This window comes from Saccoglossus kowalevskii, chromosome 1, assembly GCF_978046115.1.
Source record: "Saccoglossus kowalevskii chromosome 1, keSacKowa6.1, whole genome shotgun sequence".
In the NCBI taxonomy this organism is placed as follows: Eukaryota; Metazoa; Hemichordata; class Enteropneusta; family Harrimaniidae; genus Saccoglossus; species Saccoglossus kowalevskii.
Window position 1 is genome coordinate 11,413,444 of NC_140641.1, and position 15,328 is coordinate 11,428,771.

A 15,328-nucleotide genomic window follows, 5' to 3' on the forward strand; every position below is an offset into this window, starting at 1 on the left:
TGTAAATGAGTAGGATAAGACAGTCATGGCTTTCCATAGATAACACACTAACAGAACAAATGCTACTGCAACCAGTACAATAAGATTTGACGCAGTCGTACATGCATGTATAGCTCAGGTTGGATAAAACAATGAACCAATTTAATCTGAATACACAAGTGCTCATCAAATAACATTTTCCTTATTGTATCATTATGCGTATATTTAAAAAAACACACAAAGCCGTTGATGCCGTTAGGTGTAATCCATCAGAGCAGAACAGGAAACTTACTTTTTACTATATGAACATATTAACGCAATATGTTCTGCTACCGTGTATACGGTATTTACGTTTATTAGGGTCATTTTGTTCACACACACAGGCATTTTAGGTCAACACGTTACCCGCATGTTTGACCTATAAGTGTATAAAAGACGACTTTATCTATATTACTAACGAAGTAATCTTTATTGTGATACACCAAATAAAATAAAATAAAATAAAAACTTACCTTCAGCGTTCGGAATACTTCGGTTATTTCCGTGTTGTCCCGAATGCACGTGGAGTGCAGTATGTGCGCAGCTACAACGAATCGGACGAGAAGCTTATCATTAGATTGGCCCATTGGGCAAATTTATATATTTATTTTCTTTTAAATTTTGTTCTGACGCGAAATTACTTTTACTTTTCTGAGGCGAATTAATTGATATAAATTATTCACATTATTTAGTGACGTTACGTTATGCAGTTTCACATGGGCTGGGGGTGGGGCGCTAGTAATGAGAAAAGTAGACATGCGCATGCGCAATTAATGTTCTACGTGTCGGAGTCACACGTGCGTTCCAACAGTTCGACACGTGCTGATTTTCATCACTACACAATGCAGATTTACATACGACTCATTTAAATATTCGAATATGTTCAAAGTACACTTTTTTTAACATTTAACAAAGGTATGCGCCACCTGTGAATAGTTTAATAACACGTCACTACGATGTAAAATCTTAATGAACTACTAGTAGTTTGTTAATTTGACTAAATAGGCATGGTTTGGGGTAACAAAAATTGCAGTTTCCTCAAAGTTGACAAAACATCAAATATACATTAAATTATTAATTTTATAAACTTACTAGACTGTTGTGTGCTATGAATGCTAGACGCGAAGAATAGAAACCGTTCAAGCCAGATATAGTATTGTAACATTCACAAGAAAATAAGTGTAGAATACGTTATGTGCGTAATTTTAGTGTATCACGTGCAACATTTCACTCCAGTAACATAACCTTGTACAAACAGTTTATTTTTTTAGTTTGTTTTCAGGTAAAATAACATCGGAAAATGGTCGTGCGTGCGAGGTGATTGGCCACAAAATTGAAGGCTGCCTCTGGTATAGGTACTATTGGTATAAAGAACAAAGATTTATGGGCAGGAAACTGACATGCGTTTTTGTTGCGTAGAACATATCAGATCAAAAACTACCTTCTTATTGGTTGACAGTGGTATCTTTTGAGGGTGTGGCAGTATAGACCAGTCGGTTTTAACCAATGATTTTACAAAATATAAACCAGTACAACTGCTGGGTCAATCTAAATTACAATCTACTGGCACATATGTACCTATACTGGTGGGTATGTCACATATCCGATGAGTGGCGGATATTCACATACTCCTTGACATGTACAAGGAGCGCGTATCCGGAGGTAAGAGATAAGCCACGTATCATGTGATTGGGTACAAATTTGCAGTACTGAAGACGTCATTCTAAAAAAAACAACATTCCAAATTCACGGGCAAAGTTATTTGACAATGTACATTGTATCCAATTAATAGTAGCTGGACCAGGAATACTGATTGCAGGCACATTTACAACAATTGATATCAATCAGTGAAACGGGAATACACTTTTTGCATTTAGTTGGGCGGGATTACTCGTGTGTGAATCTGATGGTTAGGTATAAACTTCACCACCATCATCATCATCAGCAACACACGACATCAAAGATAAAAGCAAAAAGGTCATTCCGAATAATTGAATAGCCTGGTTGAACCGCATCAAATCACGATGACTACTAGATGTCACAGCTTGATACGTTTTTTGAAAGAACGTGATGGTGGTCGTCGTACTCGATGTCCTGAGATAAAGCAAATGATGTTTGAGAAAGGTATAGTCTTGTAAAATGATTGCAAACAAATCCGCTCTACCTCTACCCGTCTTAAAGTGATTTCAGTCCTTCTTTGAGTTTGCACATATTATTTGTATATATAGTTTGAATAATGTCACTGATGAAAATTAGTTAGAGTACTGAAACCCCATAGAAAAGTATTTCAGACTGGATACGTGCAGAGTACATTGCGGAGATTTATCGGTCATGCTACAGTCGGAATTAAAATTCACCCATGACGTACCTTGAGACTTGACTGAAAACATAGTTTTGTCCTTGTTCTGAAAATAGTGATACAACATCACCAATACACACAGAGTCAGTCATCCTAGGTTTACACAGTTCAGTGTATAATGGACAACTGCAATTTATTATGAACAACTGACGTTATATTGAAATCTTACGCACGCATTTAATATTTAACTTAAATGTGGGCATCCCGTGTGTAACACGCGGGATATTGTTAGCGGAAGGTCAGACTATAATTCAGTTTTCAAAGGCCTGGGAAAGTCCGTTTACGGGGGGCAAACAACTTTAATCAAGATCTGCCAAAATGAAACCGCCAAGCTGGATGGGGTGGGTCGTACCCGCTGAATAGATAGGGTCAAATCTCACTAAGAAAACTACTCGGTGCTGTACCACATCAACAGCTATGTAAACAAAGGTACTTGACACAGATTAAATCGACGCATCATTACGACAATTACCTGTCCACAAGTAACCTGAATTTGGGGTACTATGTATTGGAATGCTGAGAATATTTGCAAGAGTTATGATAATTCGTTTATTCACACTTAATCCTGACATAAGTCAAATTGATGTTATTATTTGCAAGATGTCAGTATTAAATTACATTTTCAATGTAAGTTTTAGAGCTCTCTTCTGTCATAATGTTACGTCAAATTTTATTGATGGCATGATAAAGATCATTTACGGTTTTCGTGGGAAATTCGCTAAGCTGAGCGGTGAAAGGTGTACTAAATTAAAAAAAAATCGGGCATGAGAATCTTGCCCAGTTTAGAGAATAAATGAGACTGAAAAGACTGAACCTTCCATGATAACGTAATAAGAGTTAGTTGAGAAAAAGAGTATTGCTCCAGTGGTGAAGAGAGAACTCGGTGTTGGCTGGTCCAGTTAGCTATTTAGAACTTGTTTGAAGCTAGCTGACTTAGCAGTCACTGACTTCAATCGTTTAGTTAGTAGTAATATCAACATGATAAACATCGTCTTTAAGAGGTCCATATTTAATTCTTGTTTGCTGACATAGATGTCGTGATGGAATGGCAAAATAGATTGGAGAATGAATATATAACGTTACCCTGGAGTTGAACTGATGATTGGGTTAACTAGATGAAAACTACAAAGCTTCTAGTCATGAAGTGGATAGGACACTTCCACGAGACAAAATCACGGGAAAGTGAATTCAGCAGCTTATGGGGAAATTTCAAGTGAAACTATTTCAAATTATTAATATTAGTTTCGAAAAAGTTTGGTTGGATGGAATTTATTATTTGGTGTATTGTACAGCTTCGGCTTCGGAGAGGTTTTATAAATAAGCTGAACAACTATGTAGACCGGTGTTAAAAGTAGTGTGCTAAATAGTATGTATGGCACCGGTTATATTCGAGTGCAAAGGGATGCACGTCAAGGTGATTAGTACTTGAAACCCTGCTTATCAGCATTCGGGGTAACAGAAGTATTGCTGGTATCATTCGCAGATGACATGACATGTTTTTCTATCCAACAATGAATCGGTAAACAAGCTTTAAGCGGGTTGAAAATTAATTGTCATAAATATTTTATAGTCGAGTCACAGATTTATTGAATTTCCGCTCAAAATTATTTAAAATGATAATTCTAATTAAAAAATATGTTGCAACATGTCAATAGTGTGGCGAAATTTTAGCTCTTTTTAAATCGATTTATTGCTATTTATACTTTGTAACTAGGGCTAACGAACGGTACTGGCAGCAAAGAACCTCAGAAAAGTATTTCAAAATAGGTGACGTGCACACACACATTGCGGAAAATTCGACGGGCATGCTATAGTCAGAATTAAAACCTCTTTATGACTGACCTTGAGACTTGACTGAAAACATAGTGTCGTTGTTGTTCTGAAAGAAGTGATACAACATCACCAATACACAGAGCGTCAGCCATTCTTGTCTCCGGACCGACCATACATGCAAAGTACTATGCAGTACACTACAGACACGTGACGTGTTATTGCCAGCTACGTATGCGTTCAATAATTAACCTGTATTTATAAAGCCATCCACCTGTAAACACTCCACAAGCTATGAAAATATGTAAAATGCGGAAGTTTAGATTATAATTGCGTTTTTAAAGTGAACATTTTAGTTAGTTCCTTTTTCTGCCACAGTGTTTGTTCAATTTTGATTGATGGACTGATAACATTCGGCAATTCTCTGTAAGGGGATAATGTTTCTAGTTCCGAATGAAAACTACTTTATTAAAATTATTGTAATATCACTGTTTTAGGAGAGTTTAAAATACAAACATACATGTAATTGTAATAAAAATATAAACATTTCACTGAATACAGTTCATAAGGTAAAGTTTGTGGATCATGTTATTGTACATAATACGATTATTAGAGACGATATTTCACGGTAAATCGTTCACTACGGTTTGATGTGGAAGAAAGGAGTATCATGTCGCTCATCGACGTTACGTGGGATATCAACATTAGCTTAGTTTTATGCAATCCGGATGTCTTCAGTCAAACGTCCTAATAGTATCAAGTGTTTTATGATTAGTATGCATTTGCAAGCAAAACCAATCTCTAGAGCCTGATAAGCTGGGCTGATATGACAGTACTCAGATTTCAGTACCGAAATGGCACGTCGGTGGTTGCTACCCCGGTAGGTGGTAGTTGATTTACATCATCACTACGGCGACCTAGCAAGTAGGCTTCGTAAGAGCTGTTGCCAAAGTACAACCTCAATGTACCCAAGCAGGACCGTATATACTACAGTGACAACCCCAATTTATACATTAGAGGACAAGCATTAGTAAATGCGAAGATGAATTAATATCATTGGGTGAGCATTGAAGGGCGATAGTCGTCGCGCCACGCATGCGCGAGATATATGTGTCTCATTTAAATAAAGGTGGCGACTTTGACTGACAAACTGAGATGTCACCAAGCTTTACATGTAATTAGGTATTTTAGGTAACTGGAAGGTATCGAAAAAGTCACCGGCGGCAATTAGTGCAAGTCACGCCCATTTTCATTAGAATAGCCCATTGGATTGTGGGGAAATCAATGTTTATCCACACCAATGTCGCACATGCGCAGCGCGACGGCTACCGCTCTTTAAAGCTGCAGGCCAGCTTTGTCGGTTCCAATTTTTAAGGCTTTGTACACACTGATTTTTATGTTATTTTTTTTCAGAAGATGCTTTGGCCATACTAGTACATGCTAAATGTAAAATAGCAGGATAATCGGTTAAAGGATGCAAAAGACACTGCTCCAACTTGTTGCCATTTTTAAAACCCAAGATGGCGAACAAACAACTGACTGTTCAACATCATTTTATTTTCTTCACAATAAGCTTCGGCCATACATGCTACATGGAAAACAGCAAGTTGAACGATTAAAACATGTATGAAACACAAATCCTCTAATTTTTGGTCATTTTTTTAAAATCAAAGATGGCGCAGAAACCACGTGACTGTTCAACATCATTTTATTTTTCTCAATATAATCTTTAGGCATACATGCTAAAAGAAAATTAGAAAGTGTGTCACGTAAAGCACTCATGCGAAACAAATGCACCAAATGGTTGGTCCTTTTCACCGAAAATCAAAAATGGCGACCGAATCATGTGACTGACCAAAAATAATTTTTCCATTTTAATTTTTAGCGAAAATCCAAGATGGCGGCGAAAATACTTGTCTGATCCAAATTGTTTGTTTGCTAACCAAAGGAGTTCAGTATAAAGATGAAACATGGCAATTTTAGAAATTATCAGATGAATGTTGCATCTGTAAAAAAACTATTTCCTGCATAGAAGAAATCAAATATGGCACCAAATGCACGTGACCAATCACGAAGAGTTTCACACACGTGCACTTTAATAAACATCATAGCGAGCGCTGTATATGTGATGAGTATTGAATATCACATTTGTACGGCTGGCCGATGTGCGTCATTGCTTCTAATTACATATGTGTCCCGCCCTCATCCACTTGTCGCCAGGCAACCAAACACAAACAGGCTATCGGACCAATATTTCGGATCCGAAGTGGACGAAGGGGGAGCATAAATTTTTCCTCACAGTATAAAAGGGGGCCAGCACACACAGTCCCCAGAGAACGGTCCTCTCAATCCAAATCAAGGGCAATGGATAAGTATTGTGTCAAACCAGCTCTAACTGTACCCACAAACACGCTAGCACAAATAATGAGACCTTAATAATTCCAAACAACAAACGGTATATTATCAAACAACTGGCAGTCATGCAATACAAGATCAGTAAACTGCAATACATCAGCAGCAACATTAATCATAAATTACAGCTACTACTACACAGTTGTGGCTGAAACAGCACTCAATGCACAAAAAGGTATCTCTACAGTTCAGTGAAAACAAGTAATCAAATGTCTCTTTACAAATGTCACTGCACAAACTATCAGCCAGCACTATACCACGCTCTGCACCAGTACAGTCTCGATCAGCTACCAAGTGCGTGCAACTCCTTATATGGCAATAGTCTTAATGACGTCACAATATTCACAAATCGTAATAACACATGCCACAAAACTCAGAAAACACAGAAAAATAACAAGTCACAAGTTTAACAAAAAGTCAATAAATGTGAAAGCTTATACACATCAAACTAAATCAGTGGAAACCAGCAACCATGTTGTTGACATATTTTCCGTTCAACTTGAGCAAGTGTCCAAAATTCGCGCACTGGCGAACACAATTTTGGCGGCAAACAAACCACAAATCCAAAATGTAATGCTTGCACTCAAGATCCGACACGGACAATATCTCAGCACAACAACATTGAAACAATAAATAACCCAGGGAAACCGAAACAGGAGCGGTGGGGGAAATAACCCAGGGAGAGAGTGATTTCGAGCTCGCTAATAAACGGTCACAACATTACATCCAACTCGTCGTCGACCTGAGTATCACTACAGTTTATTATCGTGACAAATGTAATACTCGGTTATGGCGAAGTCGGCCTATCACACATGAACCAGACGGTTTACCTCAGAGTCTTCTCTCGACTTGCTCGCTTACCAGCAAATCCCACGCCGTCTTGATCACTCGTCGATGTCCCAAGTTCACCACACAACAGCAGGCAATCGGGGTTACAGCGTCAGCCTCGTGGTTTCTGGGAGCGCAACGTCTTTCATTCATGGAAAGTTCGTTTCACAGGATCCAAGACTCCCTCAGTCTCACAGCTGACTCCAGCGACGACCAGGATGATTCCCCTCCTCTGCTACAGGTGTTCAGTCGGGAATCAATACAGTTATTCGCCTGATTTAGTTGAATCTTCACTCCGCTCACTGTAACCAAGTTCAGATCTTCCGGCCATTTTTCTATCCCCCTTCTTTTAGCGCGTTCCTTCAACCAATCCGACAACTCGCCACTCTAGGTCAAAGGTCGGTCACTCTCAAGTAGCATAAAAAACTCCAAATTTAGGAAAGACATCCCCAACCCGTGTCTCGCTCCTGTACACGGTAAATTCTAACAGTCTAAAATAAGCCACATACCATGGCATCGGGCAAACACCATGGCAACCAGTTTCCACATAAATACTAACCCGAAAAGTGATCCACACTCGGTTAATAAACCGGTAATAAAACAGCACTTCGTAAATCACTTAAATACTGCATAATAGTACACTCGGTTACCAAGTCAACGCTAATACTACGTGTGACACACCCCGGCCCCAAACGCATTCACGTCCCCGGAATGCAAGACAACAGCCAAGACCACTGTCCTGCCTTCCAAGTGACCAGTAATCAATCAACTATCACATCTGCCAATAACCTTCCAATAAGTCTTCTCATATGATTGTTCATGCACTCCTGATTCAAGGACTGTGCTCAACTCCAGTTGCTCCTCTACAGACACTTCTTGCTAGTGTGGCACATGCTGATCAAACAAAGTCTTCCATCCCCGACTGCAGTTGTAGATTCCTAAAGCAGAGATAACAAAACATGCAATACAGAGGCAGGACCCAGGATAATTTACAAGGGTAAATAGACAAAAAAGCGCCCTCTCCCTATCATGTAGTAGAGAACTACGGAAGAAGAGGACACTACACAAATAAAAGTGTATACAGCACGCACACTCACACAAAGTCAGGCAAACAATACTCCATCCTACAGATATCTCACCTCTCAATGACAGTCCACCATCTCGACTCCTGGCACAACAGATGCTCATTGTCCACATGACACTAAACTCTAACAACCTACCTGTCAGTCAACCCCAACACCCCAAAAGTCTACAATACTCGTGTTCTGTGCTACACCACAGGAAGGAACGGCTCAATCCTCTATGCACAGCAGACATAGAACAGAGTACAAGGAAAAGGGACCCTGGGTGGTAGCGACCCAACCAGGGCAGTGACGAAGCTCACTTTAAACAGTACGTACGCAAAGGTGCTCAACTCCCACCCTCAGAAAAGGAGTACAATTCCTCACACCACAACACAGACTACAATGGGTGTGCAGGCAACCGACGAAGAAAGGTTACACAAACGTCTAATAGCAGGATTGTGAACAATCACCTCCTGCTCCTGCTCCAATGATCGCCTTGTTCCAACAGGCACAAAAGCTGGCGCACCAGGATTGATGCTGGACCTACCTAGAGTGTGCGAACAGTCAAATCCATATCGCAAACAAGGCTTTCTGTCTCTCAAAGGGTAGCGGCGACCATCAGAGTCTGACCTGGTTGTTTTGACAACACAATCAGCCTCAGACGCGACAATCGCTCCTTCACCAGGCTCTGCTGCAGTCTCTATGACAGCTTCTGTGTCATCTGGCACCACTTCTGCACTCACCTCCAACTCGTGATCCATTTCCACCTCTGGGGATACAGTGACATCAGGGTCTATATGCAATAGCAGTTCTGGGCCCTCCTCACTGGTTCTTAACTCAGGACCATCACTCCCCACCGACATTGGTTCAGGGGTTGCATGAGCAGCAACATCACGAGGTAGACGCTTCTCAGCACATTGCTCATGCGGGTAAGTAACAATGTACCCACGGTCAGAGTCTGTATCTGTGCCTTCAGTGTCACAGTCAGCTTCTGATGATGCCTGTGTAGTTCGTTGCAACGCTCTGGTCCTTGGCTTCCTCACTCTTTTGACTGGTTTGACCAGTTCTCTTCTCATTGGGCGTGCTTCTCTGGGCCTTGGCAGTGCATGAAACGGTAACAACAAGTTACGATGCAGGTTTCGTACCTTACCACCCCTCTCAGGCTTAACTACATAAACTGGTATACCACGATCATCCTGCCTGACAATGACATATGGATCCTTCTCCCATTGGTCAGCGAGCTTGTGCTTGCCACGCACCTTGACATTGCGCACTAATACACGGTCTCCAGGCGAGAGCTCAGACTGCCTGGCCTTCCTATCATAGTAAGACTTGCTGATGAGGCTCTTTTTGTTCATGCGAAGCGATACAATTCGGTAAGCCTCATCAAGACTGCACTGCCAGTTTCTCACATACTCATCCATGTCTTCTGCCTGTTCATCCTCAGTGACCAAGCCCAAGTATATGTCCACAGGCAAACGAGGATGGTGCCCATGCATGAGGAAATACGGGGTGTAACCAGTCACATCATGCTTCGTGCAATTATACGCATGAGTCACTGCACTAACATGCTGTTTCCAGTTCTGCTTGTCAGAGTTGGACAACCTTCACCTCTGCTGGCAGTGTTTTACGTTCTGCCTTGTCAGGTAAACTGCCTCTCTCAAAGTAGCCCAACACTTTCCCAACAGTCGAATCCTCCTGTTGCAAGCGCCTCCAATCCTCTCGTGATACAGATGTCAATGACGTTGGTGCCACTGAATGCACATCAGGAATAAGGGCTGTGCTCGCCATCGCAGCCACCATCTCCAGTCCAGGAACCAAAGGTGCCAAGTGGTACTGGCACAGTGCCTGCACCACTGGCTTGTCCATCTTGACTCGCACCTGTTCCTCCGGAGGCAACCATTTCAACCATTGAGGCGAACCAACACTATCTGTGCTATATCCCTGGACAGGCTTACGAGAAAGAGCATCTGCATCCCCGTTTTGCTTTCCTGGCCTATACTCTATACTGAAATCATAGTCAGCTAGCTTTGATAGCCATCTATGTCCCGTTGCGTCCAATTTCGGTGTGCTGATCACATACCGTAATGGGTTGCAGTCAGTAACCACCTTGAATTTTCTGCCCAGTAGCATATCTCCGAACTTGTCAACAATTGCCCACTTCAATGCGAGGAACTCAGGCTTGAAGGCAGGATAATTCCTCTCGCCCTTAGACAAGCCTCTACTTGCATATGCCACCACTCGGTTACCATTGCCTTGGTCTTGATAAAGGGCGGCCCCAAGTCCAATAAGGCTTGCATCAGTATGCAATTCAAACTCAAGGTCATAATCCGGGTAGGCCAACACCGGTGGGTTTGTCAGCTTCTCAATCAGTAAGTCGAAAGCATGTTGGCACTTCTGTGTCCATGCAAACTCAGGAGGGTTCTGTCGTTTTCTCTTCTTGCCATGAGCATGTTGATACAATCCCATGGTAAGATCATTCAGCGGCTTTGCAATTTTCGAGAACCCTTCCACATAACGACGATAATAGCTTGCCATCCCCAGGAATGTCTTCACCTCCCTCCCATTGCGAGGTATGGGCCAGTTACGCAGCGCCTCGGTCTTCACTGGGTCTGTGCGACTTCCTTCCTTTGACACGATATGACCCAAAAAGTGAACTTTCTGGCGGAAAAATTCACATTTCTTGGCTTTAACCTTCAAGTCTGCACTCTTTAGTCGCCTCAACACCTCACCCAGGTGTCTGATATGGTCGCTGAATGTCTTGGAGTACACGATCACATCATCCTGGTAAACAATACACGACTGGTTGACTAATTTGCCCAGGCACTTCTCCATGGCTCTTTGAAATGAGCTTGCACTGTTGCAAAGCCCCATTGGGAGACGGAGACACTCAAAATGGCCGACAGGGGTTACAAATGCTGTTTTCGAAACATCCTGTTCACTCATGGCCACTTGCCAATAGCCACTCTTAAGGTCAATTGGGCTAAACCACTCTGCATCCTTCAAGGCCTCCAGACTCTCCTCGATGCGAGGAATGGCATAAGCATCACGGACGGTCTTGGCATTCAGTCGTCTGTAATCAATACGCAGCCTTGTGGTTCCATTGCGCTTTGTGACCATGACCACTGGTGGAGCCCATGGGCTGTCAGACTCACGTATCACACCACTATCCAACATGCCCTTGATGATCTCTCGCAACTCTACATATTTGGCAGGAGGTACTCTGCGGTGACACTCACGGCTTGGTGTTTCATCATTAAGTCTTATGCGATGCTGCACAAGGTCACAACGCCCAAGGTCATTATCATGCAAGGAGAAGGCATCAATGTTACGCTGAAAGAAACTATGCACCATTTTGATCTGTGATCCACCAATGGGAGATTCCAAAAGATTGAGCTTCACACCCTTGATGACAACACTTGGATCTCTGTCATTGTGCTCACCTCTCTCAGTCTCTTCCCTGGCCATTGAAGCACTCTGAACACGGGTCACAGCCGTCACTAACATGCTGTTTCCAGTTCTGCTTGTCAGAGTTGGACAACCTTCACCTCTGCTGGCAGTGTTTTACGTTCTGCCTTGTCAGGTAAACTGCCTCTCTCAAAGTAGCCCAACACTTTCCCAACAGTCGAATCCTCCTGTTGCAAGCGCCTCCAATCCTCTCGTGATACAGATGTCAATGACGTTGGTGCCACTGAATGCACATCAGGAATAAGGGCTGTGCTCGCCATCGCAGCCACCATCTCCAGTCCAGGAACCAAAGGTGCCAAGTGGTACTGGCACAGTGCCTGCACCACTGGCTTGTCCATCTTGACTCGCACCTGTTCCTCCGGAGGCAACCATTTCAACCATTGAGGCGAACCAACACTATCTGTGCTATATCCCTGGACAGGCTTACGAGAAAGAGCATCTGCATCCCCGTTTTGCTTTCCTGGCCTATACTCTATACTGAAATCATAGTCAGCTAGCTTTGATAGCCATCTATGTCCCGTTGCGTCCAATTTCGGTGTGCTGATCACATACCGTAATGGGTTGCAGTCAGTAACCACCTTGAATTTTCTGCCCAGTAGCATATCTCCGAACTTGTCAACAATTGCCCACTTCAATGCGAGGAACTCAGGCTTGAAGGCAGGATAATTCCTCTCGCCCTTAGACAAGCCTCTACTTGCATATGCCACCACTCGGTTACCATTGCCTTGGTCTTGATAAAGGGCGGCCCCAAGTCCAATAAGGCTTGCATCAGTATGCAATTCAAACTCAAGGTCATAATCCGGGTAGGCCAACACCGGTGGGTTTGTCAGCTTCTCAATCAGTAAGTCGAAAGCATGTTGGCACTTCTGTGTCCATGCAAACTCAGGAGGGTTCTGTCGTTTTCTCTTCTTGCCATGAGCATGTTGATACAATCCCATGGTAAGATCATTCAGCGGCTTTGCAATTTTCGAGAACCCTTCCACATAACGACGATAATAGCTTGCCATCCCCAGGAATGTCTTCACCTCCCTCCCATTGCGAGGTATGGGCCAGTTACGCAGCGCCTCGGTCTTCACTGGGTCTGTGCGACTTCCTTCCTTTGACACGATATGACCCAAAAAGTGAACTTTCTGGCGGAAAAATTCACATTTCTTGGCTTTAACCTTCAAGTCTGCACTCTTTAGTCGCCTCAACACCTCACCCAGGTGTCTGATATGGTCGCTGAATGTCTTGGAGTACACGATCACATCATCCTGGTAAACAATACACGACTGGTTGACTAATTTGCCCAGGCACTTCTCCATGGCTCTTTGAAATGAGCTTGCACTGTTGCAAAGCCCCATTGGGAGACGGAGACACTCAAAATGGCCGACAGGGGTTACAAATGCTGTTTTCGAAACATCCTGTTCACTCATGGCCACTTGCCAATAGCCACTCTTAAGGTCAATTGGGCTAAACCACTCTGCATCCTTCAAGGCCTCCAGACTCTCCTCGATGCGAGGAATGGCATAAGCATCACGGACGGTCTTGGCATTCAGTCGTCTGTAATCAATACGCAGCCTTGTGGTTCCATTGCGCTTTGTGACCATGACCACTGGTGGAGCCCATGGGCTGTCAGACTCACGTATCACACCACTATCCAACATGCCCTTGATGATCTCTCGCAACTCTACATATTTGGCAGGAGGTACTCTGCGGTGACACTCACGGCTTGGTGTTTCATCATTAAGTCTTATGCGATGCTGCACAAGGTCACAACGCCCAAGGTCATTATCATGCAAGGAGAAGGCATCAATGTTACGCTGAAAGAAACTATGCACCATTTTGATCTGTGATCCACCAATGGGAGATTCCAAAAGATTGAGCTTCACACCCTTGATGACAACACTTGGATCTCTGTCATTGTGCTCACCTCTCTCAGTCTCTTCCCTGGCCATTGAAGCACTCTGAACACGGGTCACAGCCGTCACTTCTCCAACAGCGCTACCGGGTCTGATACACACATTTCTGTTGGTAGTGTTAAACACATGAACTGGCAGTCTTGAACTAGACGCATTACACTCCAACACCGTGACTGATGGCACAGCAGTCACTTGCATTCTCATATTGATTATCGGCTCCACCATAACCACATACTTGTCACCATCAGGGCCCTTTGGCAAGTCACCCATAATGATGGCATCCTGCTCTGGTCGGATGGCAAGAGGTCTGTCAATTGCTGCCTTGACCATGCCCAAGTGACCAGTACTACCAATAAACTTATGGCGGCCACTCAAATGCTTAATCACACGTCTACCAGTTGCAGACATGCGGTTGCTCTGCACACATTTTCTGGTCAACAAGCTCTGCTTCACATTTGCAGACATGTCCAGTAGGTTTGTGCCAATTGTGACTGGCACCACAGAACTATAGCGTGTATCAGGGACAACCAATACATGCACATCATACTCTTCCTTCTCACCAAATAGATCAGCAGGCAATGTGATGCTGACTACTATGTACCCCAAAAACGGAACAACTTGGCCACCTGCTCCACGAACTGAGAGGTCCTCCTCAAGGGGTTCAATAGGAATCTCACTCAGGTGCTCTCTATAGCACCATTCACTGACTGTAGTTATCTGAGATCCTGTATCAAATAGACATCTTGCTTTAACTCCATTCACCATCACAGTAGCCTCGCATGCTGATCCTACCACTCTGTCCAGCACAGGTGACTGCATCATGAGAACATGGTTACCATGGTTACCATCACCTTTTCTCGGAGATGACTGCTTCTTTCTCCCAGATTTACAAGTGTACCCAACATGCCGCTGCGACTGTGTATCCTGATTACTCTTTCCAGTCGTGTCTTGGCTGACCTTCCTTCTGTCTGGACACTCTCTGGCAGGGTGTCCTGGTTTGTCACACCGATAACAGATCATTCTACTAGTGTCTCGTTCATGACGCAGTGGACCCCTACGAAACCTATGCCCTTCATCACCACAATTGAAACATCCACGAGGCTTACCAGTAGCCAAGGATGCTGAGGGCGCTGGTGTTGCACTCGGCTGCACGGGAGCCTTCTCAGACTTGTCCAGTCTAGACTCTAGTCTGTCCATGCGATCAGCAACAGAATCTAGCTGGAGCTTCATTGTCTGCGTTATTGCCTTCTGCAAGGTAGGCAAAAGGTCTTCTGGTGTCCATTGCTTCTGCACATGTATCGGTGCAGCCAACGCCTCATTAAAATTACTCTCCTGATCAGACACTACAGTCACATGAGCACGTGCAGCTGGTGACTTCTTTGTCTCTGAGTTAACCCTGAGTTTGTCCTTGCGGGCAGCCCGATCATGGACTTCCTGCTCCGCATTGCGTACGACTGACAGCTGCTGATCAAACGGCATGCTATCCCAACACTGGTGGCGCGCTATTT

The 15,328-nt window shown here is 43.4% G+C and overlaps 1 protein-coding gene across 1 annotated transcript in view; it reads right to left on the minus strand.

Annotated features, from left to right (window-relative positions):
• The window catches only part of LOC100375251 (inositol 1,4,5-trisphosphate-gated calcium channel ITPR1-like), a 39,283-nt gene extending 34,981 nt beyond the window's left edge, over window positions 1-4,302 (minus strand). Inside the window, exons 1-3 of the mRNA XM_078006026.2 lie at window positions 4,220-4,302; window positions 2,387-2,503; window positions 492-562 (exon numbers count right to left, since the gene is read on the minus strand). Coding sequence (XP_077862152.2) covers window positions 492-562; window positions 2,387-2,503; window positions 4,220-4,302 — 271 coding nt within the window. The remainder of the gene's footprint in view (window positions 1-491; window positions 563-2,386; window positions 2,504-4,219) is intronic.
• Window positions 4,303-15,328: the final 11,026 nt, after the last annotated feature.